General features: G+C 36.6%; 1 protein-coding gene across 4 annotated transcripts in view; it reads right to left on the bottom strand.

The window, feature by feature from the left end:
* Positions 1 to 4,461: 4,461 nt before the first annotated feature.
* Positions 4,462 to 19,485, bottom strand: part of Ddx4 (DEAD-box helicase 4) — a 53,300-nt gene continuing 38,276 nt past the window's right edge. For all 4 annotated transcript variants that reach the window (XM_034523444.2, XM_034523450.2, XM_034523449.1 and 1 more), the window contains exons 16-22: positions 18,880 to 19,009; positions 17,123 to 17,289; positions 10,082 to 10,227; positions 6,889 to 6,988; positions 6,005 to 6,275; positions 5,773 to 5,886; positions 4,462 to 5,162 (exon numbers count right to left, since the gene is read on the bottom strand). In XM_034523444.2, coding sequence (XP_034379335.1) covers positions 5,076 to 5,162; positions 5,773 to 5,886; positions 6,005 to 6,275; positions 6,889 to 6,988; positions 10,082 to 10,227; positions 17,123 to 17,289; positions 18,880 to 19,009 — 1,015 coding nt within the window. In that variant the 3' untranslated portion in view covers positions 4,462 to 5,075. The remainder of the gene's footprint in view (positions 5,163 to 5,772; positions 5,887 to 6,004; positions 6,276 to 6,888; positions 6,989 to 10,081; positions 10,228 to 17,122; positions 17,290 to 18,879; positions 19,010 to 19,485) is intronic.

Raw genomic sequence — 19,485 nt, 5'->3', positions numbered from 1 at the left:
TAATTGTGGCTTCATAGAACAAATTAGGTAGTGTTCCTTCTGTTTCTATTTTGTGGAATAGTTTGAAGAGTATTGGTATTAGATCTTCTTTGAAGGTCTGATAGAATTCTGCAGTAAACTCATCTGGTTTTGGGCTTAATGTTCATTTGATCTTTGACAAAGGAGCTAAAACTATTCAGTAGAAAAAGAAAGCATTTTCAACATATGGTGCTGGTTCAGCTGGTGTTCAGCATACAGAATAATGCAAATCCATCCATTCTTATCTCCTTGTACAAAGCTCAAGTCCAAGTGGATCAAGGACCTCCACATAAAACCAAATACATTGAAACTAACAGAAGAAAAAGTGGGGATGAGACTCTAACACATAGGCACAGGGAAAAAATTCCTAAACAGAACACCAATAGCTTATGTGCTAAGATCAAGAATTGACAAATGGGACCTTCATAAAATTACAAAGCTTCTGTAAGGCAAAAGACACTGTCAATAGGAAAAAACAGCAACCAACAGATTGGAAAAAGATCTTTATGAATCCTACATCCAATAGAGGGCTAATATCTAATATATACAAAGAACTCAAGTTAGACTCCAGAGAATGAAATAAACCTATGAAAAAACAGGGTGACAGCAGATGCTGAAGATGTGGAAAAAGAGGAACACACCTTCATTGTTGGTGGGATTGCAAGCCGATACAAACACTCTTGGTAATCAGTTTGGCAGCTCCTCAGAAAATTGGACATAGTACTACCTGAGGACCCAGCTACACCACTCCTGGGCATATACCCAAAAGATGCTTTAACAAGGACACATGCTCCACTATGTTCATAGCAGCCTTATTTATAATAGCCAGAAAGAACCGAGATGTTCCTCAACAGAGTAATGGATATAGAAAATGTGGTACATTGACACAAAATTAAAAACAATGACTTCATTTTTGCTGGGGCAGACTCCTAGATGATCTGCTCCCGTGAAGACACCATATCCTGACCCATCCTAGAGAAACCACTGAACTCAGAGAAGCAGGTAAGAACCCTCCCTCACAAGCCAATGCCCCAGAGCTGCAGCTGGGAGCCTGGCTCACTCAGGGCCCATCACCCACCAAAACCCCACCCTCTTGAATACCACTCCCCTACTGCCCACTGCTTGGTCCTTTTGCTGGGGCAGACTCCTAGCTGGTCTGCTCCCTTGAAAACACCATATCCTGACCCATCCTAGAGGAACTGCTGCACTCAGAGCAGTTGAGGAAGTTGGACTTGCAGGAGCTTTAACATGCCCAGGATCGTAGGATTTCAGGATCCCAGAGGCAACCTGAGTCCCAGAAGCTCTTTCACCCATGATCTCGGGATCATAGGATCACAGAGACATCTGGACTCTGGGGAGTTCTGACACAAGCAAGATAACTGAAAAGACAGTCTCCTGTCAGAAACATTGAGGGCAGGTAGCACTAGAGTTAACCAGATGTCAAAAGGCAAGTGCAAGATCATAAGCAACAAAAACCAAGGTTACCTGGCATGATCAGAATCCAATTCCCCCATCATAGCAAGTCCTGGACACCCCATCACACCAGAAAAGATTCAGATTTAAAGTCACTTCTCATGATGATGACAGAGAACTTTAAGAAGGACATAAATAACTTCCTTAAAGAAATACAGGAGAACACAGGTAAACAGGTAGAAGCCCTTAAAGAGGAAACACAAACATTCCTTAAAGAATTACAAGAAAACACAACCAAACAGGTGAAGGAATTAAACAAAACCACCTAGGAATGGAAGTAGAAACAATAAAGAAATCTCAAAGGGAGACTACCCTGAAGATAGAAAATTTAGGAAAGAGATCAGGAGTCATAGCTGCAAGCATCACCAACAGAATAGAAGAGATAGAAGAGAGAATCTCATGTGCAGAAGATGCCATAGAAAACACTGACACAACTGTCAAAGAAAATGCAAAATGCAAAAGGTTCCTAATCCAAAACATCCAGGAAATCCAGGACACAATAAGAAGACCAAACCTAAGGACAATACGTATAGATCAGAGTGAAGATTCCCAAATTAAAGGGCCAGTACATATCTTCAACAAAATTATAGAGGAAAACTTTCCTAACCTAAAGAAAGAGATGCCGACAAACATACAAAAAGCCTATAGAACTAAAAATAGACTAGACCATAAAAGAAATTCCTCCCGTAACATAATAATCAAAACATCAAATGCACGAAACAAAGAAAAAAATACTAAAAGCAGTAAGGCAAAAAGGTCAAGTAACATATAAAGGCAGACCTATCAGAATTACACCAGACTTCTCACCAGAGACTATAAACACTAGAAGATCCTGGACTGATATCATACAGACCCTAAGAGAACACAAATGCCAGCCGAGACTACTATATCCAGAAAAACTCTCAATTACCATAGATGGAAAAACCAAGATATTCCATGACAAACCCAAGTTTACACAATATCTCTCCACAAATCCAGGCCTACAAAGGATAACAGATGAAAAACTCTCTAACACAAGGAGGGAAACTACAACCTAGGAAAAGCAAGAAAGTAATCTTCCAACAAACCCAAAAGAAGATAGTCACACAAACATAATTCTACCTCTAATAACAAAAATAACAGGAAGCAACACTCATTTTTTCCTTAATATCTCTTAACATCAATGGACTCAATTCCCCAATAAAAAAGACATAGGCTAACAGATTGGATATGTAAACAGGACCCAGAATTTTGTTGCATACAGGAAATGCACTTCAGTGACAAAGACAGACACTACCTCAGAGTAAAAGGCTGGAAAACAATTTTCCAAGCAAATGGTCCCAAGAAACAAGCTCTGGAGTAGTCATTCTAATATTGAATAAAATTGATTTTCAACCAAAAGTTATCAAAAAAGATAAAAAAGGATACTTCATACTCGTCAAGGGAAAAATCTACCAAGATGAACTTTCAATTCTGAACATCTATGCTCCAAATGCAAAGGCACCCACATTCATAAATGAAACCTTACTAAAGTTCAAAGCACACATTGTACCTCACACAATAATAGTGGGAGATTTCAACGCCCCACTCTCAGCAATGGACAGATCATGGAAACAGAAACTAAACAGAGACACAGTGGAATTAACGGAAGTTATGAACCAAATGGATTAAACAGGTATCTATAGAACATTTCATCTTAAAACAAAAGAATATACCTTTTTCTCAGCACCTCATGGTACCTTCTCCAAAATAGACCATATAATTGGTCACAAAACAGGCCTCAACAGATACAAAAAGATTGAAATAACCCCTTGTATCTTATCAGATCACCATAGACTAAGGCTGGTCTTCAATAATAACAAAAACAATGGAAAGCCCACATACATATAAAAACTGAAAAATGCTCAATGATGACTTGGTCAAGGAAGAAATAAAGAAATTTAAGACTTTTAAAAATTTAATGAAAATGAAGGCTCGTCATACCAAACCTTATGGGACACAATGAAAGCAGTGTTAAGAGGAAAACTCATAGCTCTAAGTGTCTACAAAAAGAAACTGGAGAGAGCATACACTAGCAGCCTGACAACACACCTGAAAGTTCTAGAAGAAAAAGAAGCAAATATACCCAAGAGGAGTAGACAGCAGGAAATAATCAAACTCAGGGCTGAAAACAACCAAGTAGAAACAGAAAGAACTATACAAAGTATCACCAAAACCAGGAGCTGATTCTTTGAGAAAATCAACAAGATAGATAAATCCTTAGCCAGACTAACCAGAGGGCACAGAGACAGTATCCAAATTAATAAAATCAGAATTGAAAAGGGAGACATAACAACAGAAACTGAGGAAATTCAAAAGATCATCAGATCCTACTAAAAAAGCCTATACTCTACAAAACTGAAAAATCTGGGTGAAATGGACAATTTTCTAGACAGATACCAGGTACTGAAGTTAAATCAGGAGTAGATAAACCATCTAAACAGTCCTGTGAAGGCTCAATTCCCCAGTATAGTGGAATGCCAGAGCGGGGAAACAGGAGTGGGTAAGTAGGTAGAGGAGTACCCTCATAGAAGCAGGGGGATGAGGGATGGAACAGAGGGTTTCCAGAGGGGAAACCGGGAAGGGAGATAATATTTGAAATGTAAATAAAGAAAATATACAATAAAAGAAAAAAGTATCCGAAAAAAATTTTAAAAATATCTCACAGGGTAGGCAAGCCTATGATGAGTGGGAATAGCAGCATTCTTATCAAATGTAAACATGAATAAAAAGTTATGAGGAAACTGAAACACTGTGTTTGATTATTAGTGGGTTAAATTATAAGACTAATTTTCATGGCAACATCTTGGTATTTGTTTGAATTTACACATTAATATTTAACTAAAACTTCTTGCTCACTGCACTGATTTCACAAGACACAAAATGTCCAAATATGAAAGCGAGGAACTGTAATATGCCACACTAAAAATGAAAAATGCTGTTGGAAAACTTAGGGGGAAATATGTTTCATCTTTTATTTGCAAGGAAAATCTGTATATTATAAAAGCAAACATTTGTCATACCACCAAGTACAGTGCTCACATTGTAAACTGAACTTCACATTTTCATTACATGTCTGATGATCTAAAAATCAAATAACTTTGAAAGGCTTCAGTCTCCACTGTTTCATGAAAATCATGTTATTACATTGTACTGATACACTATTCTTTTAAAGGATCAAGTAGAAATTAGACCCAATAATTAAACAAGAGTACATCACATCCTGTTGCTTGTGTTATAGGATCATAAACACTATACTAAGACTTAGCACTTGGACATGAAACATGTCTTAACTTTCTGAAGAATATACTAGAAATAAGCAAAACATATAGAATGCTTTAATATTTCCAGTTAACACCATTTGTATCAGTAACTGCAATGTTGTAACTTCAGCATTTCACGTAACTAGTCAATGAAGCTGGTTGTTTTTTAAGGGTTGGGAGTAAGAACAGAAGAACAGGAGATATAAGAATATCAGGTTTCACACTTCTGTTAAAATTTTAAAAATAAAAACTGTTTTTCTTCTCTGCATCAAAACTATCAGACTTGAAGTATGTTTGTTTGCTTTAATCCCATGACTCGTCATCAACTGGATTGGGAGCTTGTGAAGAAGAAATCCCTGCTGTATTCAACGTGTTCTTGCCCTGGTAATTCTTTAAAAAAGAAAGAAAGAAAAATGAAAGAAACAAATTATGACAACACTAATGTTACATCGTCCAGACTGACAGCAGAGACTCACATTTCCTACCTCGATTATCCTAAGCATCTAATGACTTTTCTTATAAAATGATTCGCTTCAAAGAAAGGCCCATATAATCTTATGAAATCTAAATTGTACAAAATGACTCAAGAAAATAATTTTTCAAGTCACTAGCTTTTAGGGACCAGAAAAATTTATTACACTTCAAATTGGCATAGATGTTTAATTAGAACACTCTTCTATACCAAGATTTACTGAAGAAGAAAAAAACTGGCCTGGCATATCAGTAAGACTTGTATCTCTACAGTTCTAGCATTTTGTATTAATAATGTGGTGAGAATTCTCTAATAATGTGGCAGAATTCTCTACAAAGTTCAGAAGATCCCAACAAATACCAGCAAAGGAACTGGAATGTTAAGACTATAAACCTGAAACATGTGGGTGTGTGTGCACGCGTGTGCGCATATAATTAAAATGACAGTGGCAATTAAATATTATTACCTTCTTGAATGAAGCACATTTTCAAAGAGTAATTAGAAATCCATTTAACATTTCTCACTAACCTTCCTAGTGTCAACAGATGCAAACACGGTCCCTCGTGTGCTACTGTTGAAGCTGGGCGGCACATACGTACTGAAGGCAATTTCTTCTAACCATGCAGGAACATCCTGTTGAGCCTTGAGAAAATAAACATTCCTTATGCAACATGACATTTTAAAGATATAAAAGATTTCTCAACAACAAAGAACTATTTAATTCTAAATATTTCAAGTTGAAATCTCTGTTTAAACTTACATCTGACAGCACTTTAACTAGAGACTGTGCTAAATGATTATCAGATTCGGTATCAAAAAAAGAAATGGCCCTGCCAGTGTTTCCACAACGCCCAGTACGCCCGATCCGATGAACATATTCATCAATGGTAGAAGGAAGGTCGAAATTGATAACATGTTGAACATTTTCAATATCAAGCCCTCTGGCAGCCACTGAAGTAGCAACAAGAACTGGGCACTTTCCACAGCGAAAATCTCCAAGAGCTTGTTCTCTCTCCCTCTGTTCCCGATCACTTCAAACAAAAAAGTTTACATTAGAGCCACTTCTGAGAAATGTATCAAAGCTCAACAAGCAGTATTTTAAAAAGTAAAAACTACAGCACTTACTATAAATGCCTACTTCCCACACACTATAATAACCAGGTACTATAATACACATTGTAATTTCCAGTTCTGTAGTAACTCATCCCCAGCTACCATTTTATCTTCACAGTGTTTAATTGGAAAAGCCACCTCTATTAGAAGATAGAGTAAGAGACAGCTAACAGGGCCAGAATATGAAAAATATTTTTATAAATATATATAAAATAAATCATATATGCATAAAAACAATCACTGTTATTCTGGGCAAAAATGTTCTTAAAGTATAATTACAGAATTCTACATATTCAAAAATAATTTTCAATTTCCTAGTAAAGTACTGATAACTGGTATTAATATGCCATCAGTGCACCATAGAGTAAGCATACTGATACAAACTAAGATTCTGCCTCACTAGGTGATATAATCTTATAGGATACACTGTATATGCAGTTTGTCACTGACCAAGATATTTTCATGGGGCATGACTTTTAAATAACAAACAAAAGTTATTTTCTCACTAGAAAACTGTATTATTGTACTCACCCATGAATACTTGTAGTTGATATTTTTTCTTGACAAAGAAAAGTTGCAATGAAATCTGCTTTTTTCTTGGTTTCAACAAAGACCATAGTTCTTTCATCACCTACAAAACAAGATTATTAACATTCAAACAATAATATTAAGGGAAAAAAAGGCATGGCAGCAAAAACTTTTGTCTCATCCACACTACAAGTGCACATACAGCAGCTAGTATGGAAAAAGTTAAGTGTTTCCTGAATGCATGGATGTCAAAAAAAAAAAAGAGAGAGAGAAGTGCTTTCCTGTTAAAACAAACAATCAGTAAGTGTGCCTTCTTTTCTTAAGCAAATATAATTAACTGTCAGCCATTTCTCAGTAATTGAAAATGTCTCAGTTTCCTTTTCCTTTTCCTTTCCTATAAATGTCTGTTACTTCCCAAAATAATCCAGTCTTTCATTTTGCCCTGATTGGTCAAAACATTTACACTAATGACATCTGACCCTAGGCTGCTAAACTCGATAATCTATGTTCCAATGTCATCTCTTAAATCAAATCCTTTCATTCCCAGAAGATACAAAGTTAGGTGGCAGCCTCATCCCAAGGCTTAACTCATTAAGTGGTATTTACTTGCTGAATTAAAGCACTTAAGTACTTAACTGGCATGGATTATTCTATGAGGGATTACTCTATAAAATGCTGAGAAAGAAAGGTCTCTATTTTAAGATTATCTACTGCCTTAGTAGAAGGAAGAATGTTTGCTGCTCATGATAACTCACTCTTTCCTACTTCTATCAGCTCACTTCACTTAACAAGTTATTTAGTAAAAAAAAAAAAAAAAAAAAAAAGAAGAAGAAAGAAAGAAAGAAAAGAAAAGAAAAGAAAAAGAAAAAGAAAAAAAAACCCAAAAGAAAAACAAGTTATTTAGTGGCTGCCTGTCACTATTATAGACACTGAAAATAAAAAACAAAGCCCCTGCTCTGTCTACTAAGAAGGATGTTATATATAAAACTATTAAAATGGTATGAGACTCACAGCTGCTTTCCCATTTTTATATTAGTGTTAGGAAACATCTGATGAAGCTTTTCATCTCAAAGTGTTTGATTTTTTCCAAAGTTTCTAAGCTGGATATTGTGGTAAGACTTGCAGTCATAGCACTCTAGAAGGTTGAAGCAAGATTACTGGGAAACAGACAGACAGACAGACGGGAGGTATGGCTGGAAGGAGGGGCCGGAAGAAAGAGAAAAAGAGGGTGGTAATAGAAAAGACATTTTTATAAGACAGTATAAATTAAAGCCCAGCACTTGGGAAGAGGGGGCAGGAGGATCACCTCAAATTCTAGAACAGCCTGGTTTATACAGAGTTCCAAGCCAGTCAGAGCTATACAGAAGGCCTTATCTAAAAATAAAACAAAGAAACCTAAGAAAGTGAAGATCATAGCCTTTAAGTGCTTGCTAACTTTTCTAGCTTTTTTTCTTTTTGCTCATTATTACAAAAGTGCCTTAACTTCTCATTTGTGTGTTACTAAACTAGGAAAGTAAAGGTGGGGGCAAAGTGAAGCTACATAAGTAGACACAGCAAGATGCCCACACCAACTGTCTCCTGCTCAAAATAAGCTACTTCAGGAAACAAACAGAATAAAACAAACAGTGTAAGATAAAAAATAATCTTAAACAGGAGTGAAGCCCTGAGGGCTAGCAGAAAGAATGGAAACAGGCAACTTTGGGAGGTAGGAGGTGGAGAGACTCTCTAGAAAGTACCAGAGAGAGAGACCTCGGAGGTAAGAGACTCTCAAGACTCTAAGGGAGGAACCTTAGATAAAATGCCTACAGTGGGAAGAGAACTTGTAGAGGCCAACTCCAGAGTAAGGACAGGGCATCAAGTGGAGGAATGAAGTTGCCATCCCAAAGTCAAAAACTCTGACCCAGAGTTGGTCCTGTCTAAAAGAACTGCAGGGACAAAAATAGAGAAGAGCCTGATGGAAAAAAGGTCCAGTGACAGGTCCAAATTGGGCTCCACCTCAAGGGGAAGCTCCAAGGTCTGACACTATTACTGATGCTATGATATGCTTACAGACAGGAACCTAGCATGGCTTCCCTCCAAAAGGCCCAACAAGCAGCTGATCAAGACAGATGCAGATACTTACACACAACCATTGGGCAGAAGCCAGGCACCCCTGTGGTTGAATTAGGGAGAGGCTGGAAGAAGCTGAGAAGGAGGGTGACCCCATAGAAGACCAGGAGTCTCAACTAACCTGGTCCCCTGCCCCTGGATCTCTCAGACATTGAGCCACCAACCAGGAAGCATACACCAGCTGATATGAGCCCCCTCACCCCCCCGACATATATATAGCAGACAGCTGCCTGGTCTGGCTTCAGTGAGAGAAGATGCACCTAACCTTCAAGAGACTTGAGGCCCCAGGGAGTGGGGAGGCCTGGTGGGGGGTGGGATGTGGGGACATCCTCTTGGAGATGAGAGAGGAAGAATGGGATGAGGAACTGTCAGAGGGTGGACCAGGAGGGGGATGACAACTGGACTGTAAAAAAAAAGATTAAAGATAATTTAAAATAATAATAATAATATTAATAATAATAATAATAATAATTATTATTATTATTATTATTATTATTTAGAAGAAGGTAAGAGAAAAAAATTCTCATGTGTATTTGAAAGACAGAACTAGATTCTCAAGTACCCTCTAGCTTTGAAACACTTTAAATCTTAGGAATATGGGAAGACTCACTAGTAGGTAAGAAATGAGGAACCAGTTAAAATCAGCAAGAGCTCATGTTGGTTTCTTTTGAAGACTGGGTCTTGCTATGTAGGCCAGAGGCTAGCTTCAAGCTCACAACCCACCTGCCTGCCTTCCATGACAGCATGATAACAGTATCAGTTACTCAATAGATAAAACATGTGTCACCTGTGAGCCCTTCTAGTTTTCATATATACATATATATGAAATATATGTATGTGTAAGTATTAAATATATACTTTTGCTGAAAAACTTTTTAGCCAAGTATTAAGCTAAGTCTCAAATACCTTCTATATACAACTTTTATAGAGCTAAAGGAATGTTCTTAAATAATTTATACAAAAACTAAAGTCATCTATAAAAGATTTACAGAAAAATAAGATTAAAATTTATACAAAACAATGATGACTTTAAAAATGTTTTAAAATTCAAAAACGTGACAAAAATAATTATATTAAAATGAGGTACCTATGTTTCGTAGAATCTCAACAAGTTTTTCTCTTTTTGAATACTGGCCAACTTGAAGAATCGTCTGCTGAACGTCTCTGCAAGCTCCTCCCACTTGTCCAACAGCAACAAACAAATAATTTGACTTTAGAAACTCCCCAGCCAACCTTAAGAGAGAAAACATGGCTCTTTAGCTTATTCTCATGCACTTGTCAATGTCATCTCAAACTGACTAGACAGCAACACAGACCAGTGGGAAAGTCATTATTCTGTAATTCAAGTATTATTTTCAAAGATCAGAATAAAATGTTAATATCTTTAAAATATACTTAGTAGCAAAACATTTGTGTCAAACTATGAACACAGGAATTTCCAGTAAATTCTGTCTATGTAAAATTATATAAAATGTATGCATAACAATAAACATATGAACTACAATGCTGATTGTAACAAGCAGAATTTTTAAATTAAAAATTGAACTGTAAGGGGGCCTGGGAACACAGCTCAGTTGTTAGATTGCCCCTTTAGCATGTACAAAGCCCTGGGATTGACTGCCAGCACCACATGAAGCAGGCTGTGGTGGTGAATGCCTATAATCCCAGCACACAGGAGACAGATGCAGGATGATCCCCAGAAGGTCAACATCACCCTTAGCTACATGGTGAGCCTGAGGCCAGTCTGGAACATCTGAGACCCTGTCTCATAAGAGGGAGGGAGGGAGGGAGGGAGGGAGGGAGGGAGGGAGGGAGGGGACTGATTGAAATATAGCCCTAAAGCACAATTCTATTCTAACTTCAATATTTTTGAATACATGCTATTGTTCAGATTTGTTTTCTGAAATATTAAGTTACTCTTCTGTAAATAAGTGATTATGAGTAAACAAGATTGCAGGTAAATGTTTTTCAGCCATAATACATATAGAAAAATAAGACCTAAAGGCCATGAAGAATTGGGCCATGTAAGGTTGCTCCAAAAGTGAAAAGGATAACACTTTGACATATGACAGTTTACTCTCAGTGTGCAGCTGAAAGCGCTACTTTACAGCATCTAGAAGCTCAACTCTGTGGGGACAGTGACAGTTACAGTTCTGAGCTTTTAGGGTTTAGTAGGGAGAACACAAGCCTTTGGTCATTCTTCCTGCTTGCAGCACTCCCTTATTTTCTAGTTGTTTCCTTGAGTGTCACAAAATAGCCCAGACTCAGCATCCCCAGAACCTACATAAATTACTGCTTCTTCTTGTTCTGTCTATTCTCTTACCATAAAACAAAACATTTTTCTTAGTTTCCTCTAATTATTTTTTTTAATTTTTGAAATTATATCATTCCTCCTTCCCTTCCTCCCTACATTCTCTCCCATATATCCTAATCTCTACCTTGCTCCTTTTCAAATTCATGACTTCATTTTAATTGTTAAAAAAATACATATACATATGTATATTCATTTCTAAATATATACATACAACTTAATGGGTTTATGTAATGCTAATTACTGTATACTGTAATGTTGTATGAACATATTTACAGAAGGTTATTTTTAATATACCTCCTTCAAGAGTTAACACCCTCTCTCTCCCAGGCAACTAAAATTCTTAGTCTGACATCCCTCCAACTGCTTACACATTCATGATACTGTGAACACAGAGATGAATACAGTGGTATTAGCCTCAAGTAGGACAAATTTATTTTTTTAATTCAGCATCAGAATAGTTACCATTTACTGCACAGATATTAATCTTCAAGAAATATGCAGTGCTTTCTACATTTTCTTCCACCAAAGAAATGGGTAGGAAAGGGACAAATGAGATCTATGTAGAAGAACCTTCAAAAAGCTTAGGCTTGATCATAGGATCAGAAAGTAAAGAAACAATTTTAGTAATTTTTAAATAATTATTAATCTGAATATTTTTCAAAGATAGAAAATTAAAAGAACGTAAAGAAGAAATACTATGATTCAAAGTATTTTTGCTTCAAAATTAGTCTAAACAAGAAAAAAACTTTTGACTTTTTTCCTTCCTTTTTAAAATTCATTTCTACCTAACACTTCAGTTTGTCCTACTGTGTTTTGCATGTTTTCATCTGCTGGTGTTGTAGTTGTTGGTTTTTATTTTGATCATCTGTTTTGTTTCAGTTTGTGGTTATTTGCAGTGCTAGGTGACACATTTTGCCACTGAACTATACCACCAAGCCGAGCCAAAATAAACTGTACTTTCCTCTACTTACAACCCAGTCCTGCTCGAACCTTAGTAGATATTTGAAATTAAACAGAGTACAGGAAAACTCCCAGATGATCACCTCACAGTGAGAAGGGTTCTAACAAGCCAACCTGTATATTTACCCCATAGCAATAGCAGAGATAACTGACACAAAGATTTGAGGTTCTCAAAACTGATTTCAAACATACACTACAAAGTAACAAAACTTTATGGTGGCAGCATAAATGAGACACTTAAGAGAATGAAATAAGAATCCAAAAGTGAATTTATATGTCTATAACAATTGAATCTCAATAAAGGTATCAATAGCACACTGGAAAGTACCAGGTTTGGTGGCACATACCTTTAATTCCCACACTTGGGAGGCAGAGCCAGGTGAATCTCTGTGCCATTAAGGTCAGCCTAGTTTATATACTGTCTCAGGAAAGCCAGGACAATATAGTGATATCCTGTCATAAAAACAAAACAAAACAAAACAAAACAAAAACAAAAACAACCAACCAACCAACCAAACAAACAAACAAACAAAAAACACTGAGGGGTAAAAAGAGCCTCAACAAATGGTGCAGGGAAAACAGGCGAGGCACTTGCAGTACACTAAAACTAGACATGATTTTTATTATGACACATAACATAATATAGTAATACCAATCACAAAAATCAAATCATGTCATTTGCAGAAAAATGAATAGAACTGTTAAAATAATCCAGATGGAGAAAGGCAAGCATCTTGTTAAGAGCAAAAGTAGCCTTTTGTTAAGAGCAAAGTTAAAATTAAAAAGAAAAAAGGGCTCTGTGGAAAGCAGAAACGAGATCACTGGGATTTATTGGCTACCAGGCTGGCTCCAAGTTCAATGTGAAATCCTAAGTGATCTGAGTTCAGATCTCCTGCATCCACATCAAAATCAGGTCAGTGTAGCATGAATCTGTAATCTAGATCTGGTGTTGAAGACAGGCAGATCCCCAGAGCTCACTGTCTAGCCAGCCTAGGTCAATGAAGGTGCTTCAGGTTCAATGAGAGAACTTGTCTCAAACCACAAAATGGACAGCAAGAGAGAAAAATACTGTCCTTTGACATCAACATGCATGCCCAAATGGTACCTGAACAAACATACATGCATATGCTACACACATCAAAAGAAATAAAAATTAAATTACAAAGGTTAAAAAGTAGGCAGAGACTGGGCAACAGGTAAAACTTTAAAGTGGGCAGTGAATACTTGGAGTGATAATGCTCTCACCATAAGCCACAGATCATCTAAGGAAACTCCCAGTATCTAGTATGAAAAACCTCCTAGAGTTGTTAGTTGCAGGAATCTCTGAAACTTACAAAACAATGTAGGTTACTATTATTGTTGCCCTTGGTTGTCTCTCAGAACCAAAGTTAGTTCCTATGACTGACAACTTCAACTTCAAACACAGGAGTTGGGAGAAATCAAGCTAGATATGGCCTGGAAACTTCCTCCTTGAGAACTAGCTTTCAGTGGTAAGGCCATGCAAACTGTCAAAAGAGGAAAGAATAGGTAGTCCTACTATGGGTGGTTTGAATGAGAATGGCCCCCATATGCTCATAAGTTTGAATGCTTGGTCCTTAGTTCGTGGCACTATTGATACCAGCGAGTGGTATATATACTGCCTGACCCTGCTCATTGGGAGAATATGAACTCTAGGACTTTGTATTGGGAAATTGGTTGAAATTAGGGCATGGCAAATAAGAGTGCTGACAGCAATGTGGACAGTGGAAGCCCAGCTCAAGAGGTCTCTGAGAACAACAGTAACTGTCCTAGAGATCATTCTTGTGATATTTTGGCAAAGAATGTGGTTGCTTTTGGCATATCCAAAAACATGCCAGAGGCTAAATTTAAATTTTGGGGCTAATGCCACTGGCAGAGGAAATTTTAAGACAGTACCATATTGACTGTGCCATATGGTTATTCATGATCACTCTTATGGAGATCTACAATGGAAGAGGAAGCTGGGTGGGAAGAAACAAAAGCTGTAGAGAGTATGTAATACTGAAGCCCATTCCTGTGCTCAAGAAGAGCAGTTGTGACAAACTCCAATAATCATCAGCACTGAAAATATACCAGCAGCAGTACAATAGTGGCACTTATATCCTGAAGGTAACCTATGGCTATCTTAATTGAACTTAAGGCTTGTTCAAAAAGATAGAATTCAGGCCTGGTACTGTAAACCTAACTACCTACATGGCAAGTGAAACCATGGAACCTAGAGGAACCCTTGCTATTTGCCCTTTTACTAAACCAGTACAGTTTCTAGCTACATTCTAAATACTTATCCTATAAATGTGCTCTTACCACCAAAATATCTTCTTTCTGCAGCAGAAAAAGACCATTATAGAAAACTACAATTGGTCAAACTATAGATAACTGTCCATGGAATGCCCAGCCCCAACTGATAAATTTGCAAAGTAACTCCTACACCTAGGGCTCAGGGAATACTGCAAAAAGCAGGGTAGAAAGATTCTAAGAGCCAGAGACTGTCTACTGTTAGAATCTGTACATGTCAAGGAAAATATCCTGAAGGAAGTTTCAACAAAGTGGCTGTCTAAGTAAGATCTCAACACTGACACCATTAGTTGACACACCAGTTTAGACAGGGGAATTCCGACAAGGCCCCACACCTAGAAAAAGCTACGGGCAATTAATGACTGCTAAGAGAAGGACAACTGATCTTCCCCAAGGATGAGTTCCCTATTGACTGTGCAATACTAAGTGGCCAGCCCTAGTACATACGTGTGCATGTGCGTGTGCGTGTATGGGGAGGTGGGAAGAGAGATAATTTGTACATAACAGTAATTTTAAAAAGAGGCCCTACATTTGAGAGTGAGTAGAGATTCAAGAGTACTTAAAGGGAAGAGGAGAATGATGCGATTATAGTATGCATATATTAATTTTAATTATTTTTAAAAATAAAAAATGAGGCTAGAAACAAAACATAACTAATTTAAAATCAAGAGATCTTCTGTTTATCATGTATATTCAAGGCTAATAATCAAACAAGACTCATAAAAGATATACAAATACCACTACTGACAATAGTATATATGAATCATTTTGAGTGACCAACATAAAAATACCTTCCTATTTTGAAGAAAGTCAGAAAAGAGACAGCAGCAGGAATAGTATCTGTTAATTGCTTGGGTTAATACCTACTTCATATTATCAACACTGATAGGAATGAAGACACTCCATTTCAAATTTAAGACACAATGAAATCATTAACAAATCATTTTTAAAAAATAAAAAAATGAATCCAAAAAAAATCAATAATTTTAAAAAATCAAGAGATCTTCTATTATTCATGTATATCCAAAGTTAACAACCAAACATGACTCATAAAAGATCCACAAAGACCACTATTGAATTTAGAAAAATATTGAATTTTAGAAAAAGAAACGACTACCTTAAGTACCACTAAGAAATTTATCTAATACTCCATGATTTAGCTTTTCCTACAATAAAGACCTTTTAAATTTTCTTTGAAAAGTTTTGGTCACATAAGTAAAATAAATCAATGGCCAATGTCATGCCTAACCAAGGCCTTGTGGAGTCTGACACACTAGCATAGGATCCCACACATTTTGTGAGACCAGAGACCCAACTATGCATCAAAGAAGCAGCCCTATATTCTATGATCCACAGATGACATCACACACTGCACTACCTTCAAGCTCCAACCTACAAGAACTGTGCTTTCTATGCAAAGAACAGGACATGGATCACCTTGGAGGCAACTTTTTATGAGGAGAGGATGTCAAGCAACACAACACAGCATACTAGTCCTGGAAACATGGATCTTTCTATGATGTACAAGCCAGAGTCCACCGTCTACCATCACTCTCCCAATAGTCAAACAACTTGGGAAATCATCTTCCTCTTAGATGGGGAGGAACAGAGTTCCTAGTCCTCAAAGAGAACAGTTTCATCAAACAAAAGAGCAAGAATTCTGCTGAATCTAGGCTATTGGCATTGCCTAGATTGTATAGGCTCCCTGTGCCAAGTAAGGGATAAGCTGGTAGAAGAAGCTGCTACCCAAAAAGGATGTGTAATCCCAATCTCTCAATTTACAAGACCACGGGTACACAGGATCTATCAATAATCAGTTTATGAACTTTCTACCAAAGACCAATTCTATACATTTAGGATTAAAATTAAAGCATAGTGAGAATAGCTTTAGTAAACACTTACTGATTCCCAGCTATATATACACACAGGAGGAGTGGAGAGGGAGGTGATGGGAGGGGGAGGGGAGAGGGAGGGAAGAGGGAGGGTAGGACAGGGAGAAGAGATTATTATGATAATGCAAAGTCAGGAGTAAAATTGAAAAATAAGAAAAGTGGCAAACTTTAAAAGCATATGCTTATTACTTTTATACTGCATGTATAAAGCTCTTTTTTGGTAACAACTTTGTAGATGTGCACATGAAAGTGTGGTCACATGTCTATACATCTGCATGTTTGTGTTTTATCATTGTGCATGTGGAGGTCAGAGGTCAACCTTCTTTTCTGAGACAGGGTTTCTTACTGAAATCTGGGATTTGCCTATCACAAGCTAAACTGGCTGGCCAGTGAGCCCTAGGGATTTGTCTGTCTCGGCCTCCTCAACACTGGAGTAAGAAGCCAACTTCGTACATCGGTGGTAGGGATTACACTCAGATCTTTATACTTGCATGAGAGGCATTTTACCTATTTCATAGTGATAAAGAGTCTTATTATGAGAGTCTGACTGGTCTCGAACACAGAGACTCGTATTTATCTGCTGAGTGTTGGGATCAAAGGCACACACTACCTACCATTCACTTTTGTTTTTGAGAAGAAAGGTATTTACCTCTGGATTTCTTCTGGAAAAGTCGCACTGAATAAAAGGGTTTGGCGTTGTTCCTTTGATGGCATTCCTGGACAAGAAATTAACTTCTTCATCTCTGGACCAAAACCCATATCCAACATTCGATCAGCTTCATCCAAAACTAAGTACTTGACTTGTTTGAGACCAATCTTTAAGAATATTTTCAAAGACAGAAACAGAACATACATACTAGTTTATATTAAGCTAAAATATGCTCCACAATTTCAACTTTTTAAAAGTACTCTTGGGGTTGTGCTGCCTAGCTGTATGTTAACCTGACAAAGGCTAGAATCATATGGGAAGGAAACCTCACTTGAAAAACATGCCTCCATCAAACTGGCCTGTGGGGCATTTTCTAGATTTAATGATTTCCGTGGAAGGGCCCAGCTCACAGTATATGGCACCACCTCTGATCTCAAAGTCCTGGGTTGCCATAAGGAAGCAGAACTCCTACATGACCTCTGCTTTAGTTTCCTGCCTCCACATGCCTGCTATGCCTTGAGTTCTTGACCTGATTTCCTTCAGTGATAGACTGTGATACCCAAGTGGGTTTTGGTCATGGTAATGCACAGTAAATCAAGGTATACAATGATGAGAATTGTTGGTCTCATCATAGATAATCATAATATAGCTGATCTAAACTTTTACTAATATATAAAGTGTTACAAATTAAGTTTAATAGAATCGAAAATATCTACAGTAATACTTTATGCTAGAATTTTCTGTAATTACTTGAATGTTCTATTATCTCCAATGTGTAACCTACTAAGCACTGGAGATAATAGAACATTCAAATAATTACAGAAACATTCAAGTAATTATAGTAATTATGTTTGAAACATAGTTTGAATAAATATGAAACTAAATTTTTTATTTTAAAATATATATAGTAACATATGGCTAATAGTTAACTTGTAGTAGATAGCATGGGTTCATACTATCTAATCTTGATAAAATCATGATAAAAATCAAACTTCAATGTAAGAAAATAAAATCTAATACCATGAAATATTGAAAATAGGTTATCTTTTTTCTTTTTTGAGACTGGGTCTCACTATGTAGCTATGGCTGTCCTGGAACTACAAGTGACTCTGATACTACTACAAAGATGGTTAGTAAAAATCTGACATTGGTTTCTCTAGCAACTTTTAATAAATATAATTGTAAAGGTAGTACATTTTCCAACAAGTGTTTTAAGTACCTCCTTTATAGAATGCAAAATAATCAATTGCAGTTCATTAACATGAACTTAAAAGAATTAAGAGGTGTAATAATTGGATATAAGATTCCCAAGTAAATAAAATCTCTTCTTAAAAGACTTAGAAAATTAACAACTCACATTATTACCATTCACATGCTTTAATAGAAAACAAAAGATACTGATGTCCCAAAGAATGTATCTTAAAATGAAAAAAACGATTTCACCAAAATGTATATGAAATTATATGAAAATATTTATTGTATTTTCTTCCATGTAATAAAATATTACTGAAATCAGATAAAGATTCTAGCCCTAACTCATTGACTAGAGCTAACTAAAGATTTTTTTGAGTAAAGTGTTAATCTCATTTTGTTTCCCCAAGTATAATGGAAAATGTTATGAGAGATTATCTTGACAATTATGAAAATTAACTCAAAGCACTCACTAGAACCAAAACATAGGAGATACATCTCTCATCATTCCCTTCCTTTCCCCAAAATACCCATCAGGCTAACAACCTGGTGCTTTTAGGGCTTACCTTTTCTTTGCCTATGATATCCATCAGCCTCCCTGGAGTAGCACATAATATATTACACCCTTGAACTATCTGTCGAATTGAATGCCCAAACTGGGTTCCTCCATATATGACAACAGCTCTTACACAAGTCCTATAGAGAAGAGAAATGTCGTTTTCCAGTTATTTGGAAATTATTCATTTTCACTTTATGAAACAAGATCCATAAAGAAAAAAATCTAGCTATCTAAAAAATGTTAAATTCTGTTGAAAAGAAGTTCATAATGTCAAAAGGCAAATAAAGCAAATTGAAAAAGACTCAATCTGTGTCAAGTACCACTATAATCCTTCCTCCTCAGTCACCAACTCACACACAGGAATTACAAATTCTCTAGTACTATAATAGCTGGTGAGCAGGGAGGAAGCTTCCTGGTCAGTACCAACATCAAATGCTATCTATTCACCTTTGGGCACAGACATTATCTACATTTACCAAGCATGCTTTTTGTCTTTGAAAATGTGTCTCTTCTTTTACTCAGTTTAAAATCAGATACCAACATATTACTAGTCTAAGCAATTATACCTAAGTTTTGCAAAAGGTTTGACATTAAAGAGACTTTAATAATAATT

Source organism: Arvicanthis niloticus, chromosome 19 (genome assembly GCF_011762505.2).
Source record: "Arvicanthis niloticus isolate mArvNil1 chromosome 19, mArvNil1.pat.X, whole genome shotgun sequence".
NCBI classification, from domain to species: domain Eukaryota; kingdom Metazoa; phylum Chordata; class Mammalia; order Rodentia; family Muridae; genus Arvicanthis; species Arvicanthis niloticus.
This window is presented reverse-complemented; position numbering and strand designations above follow the sequence as displayed.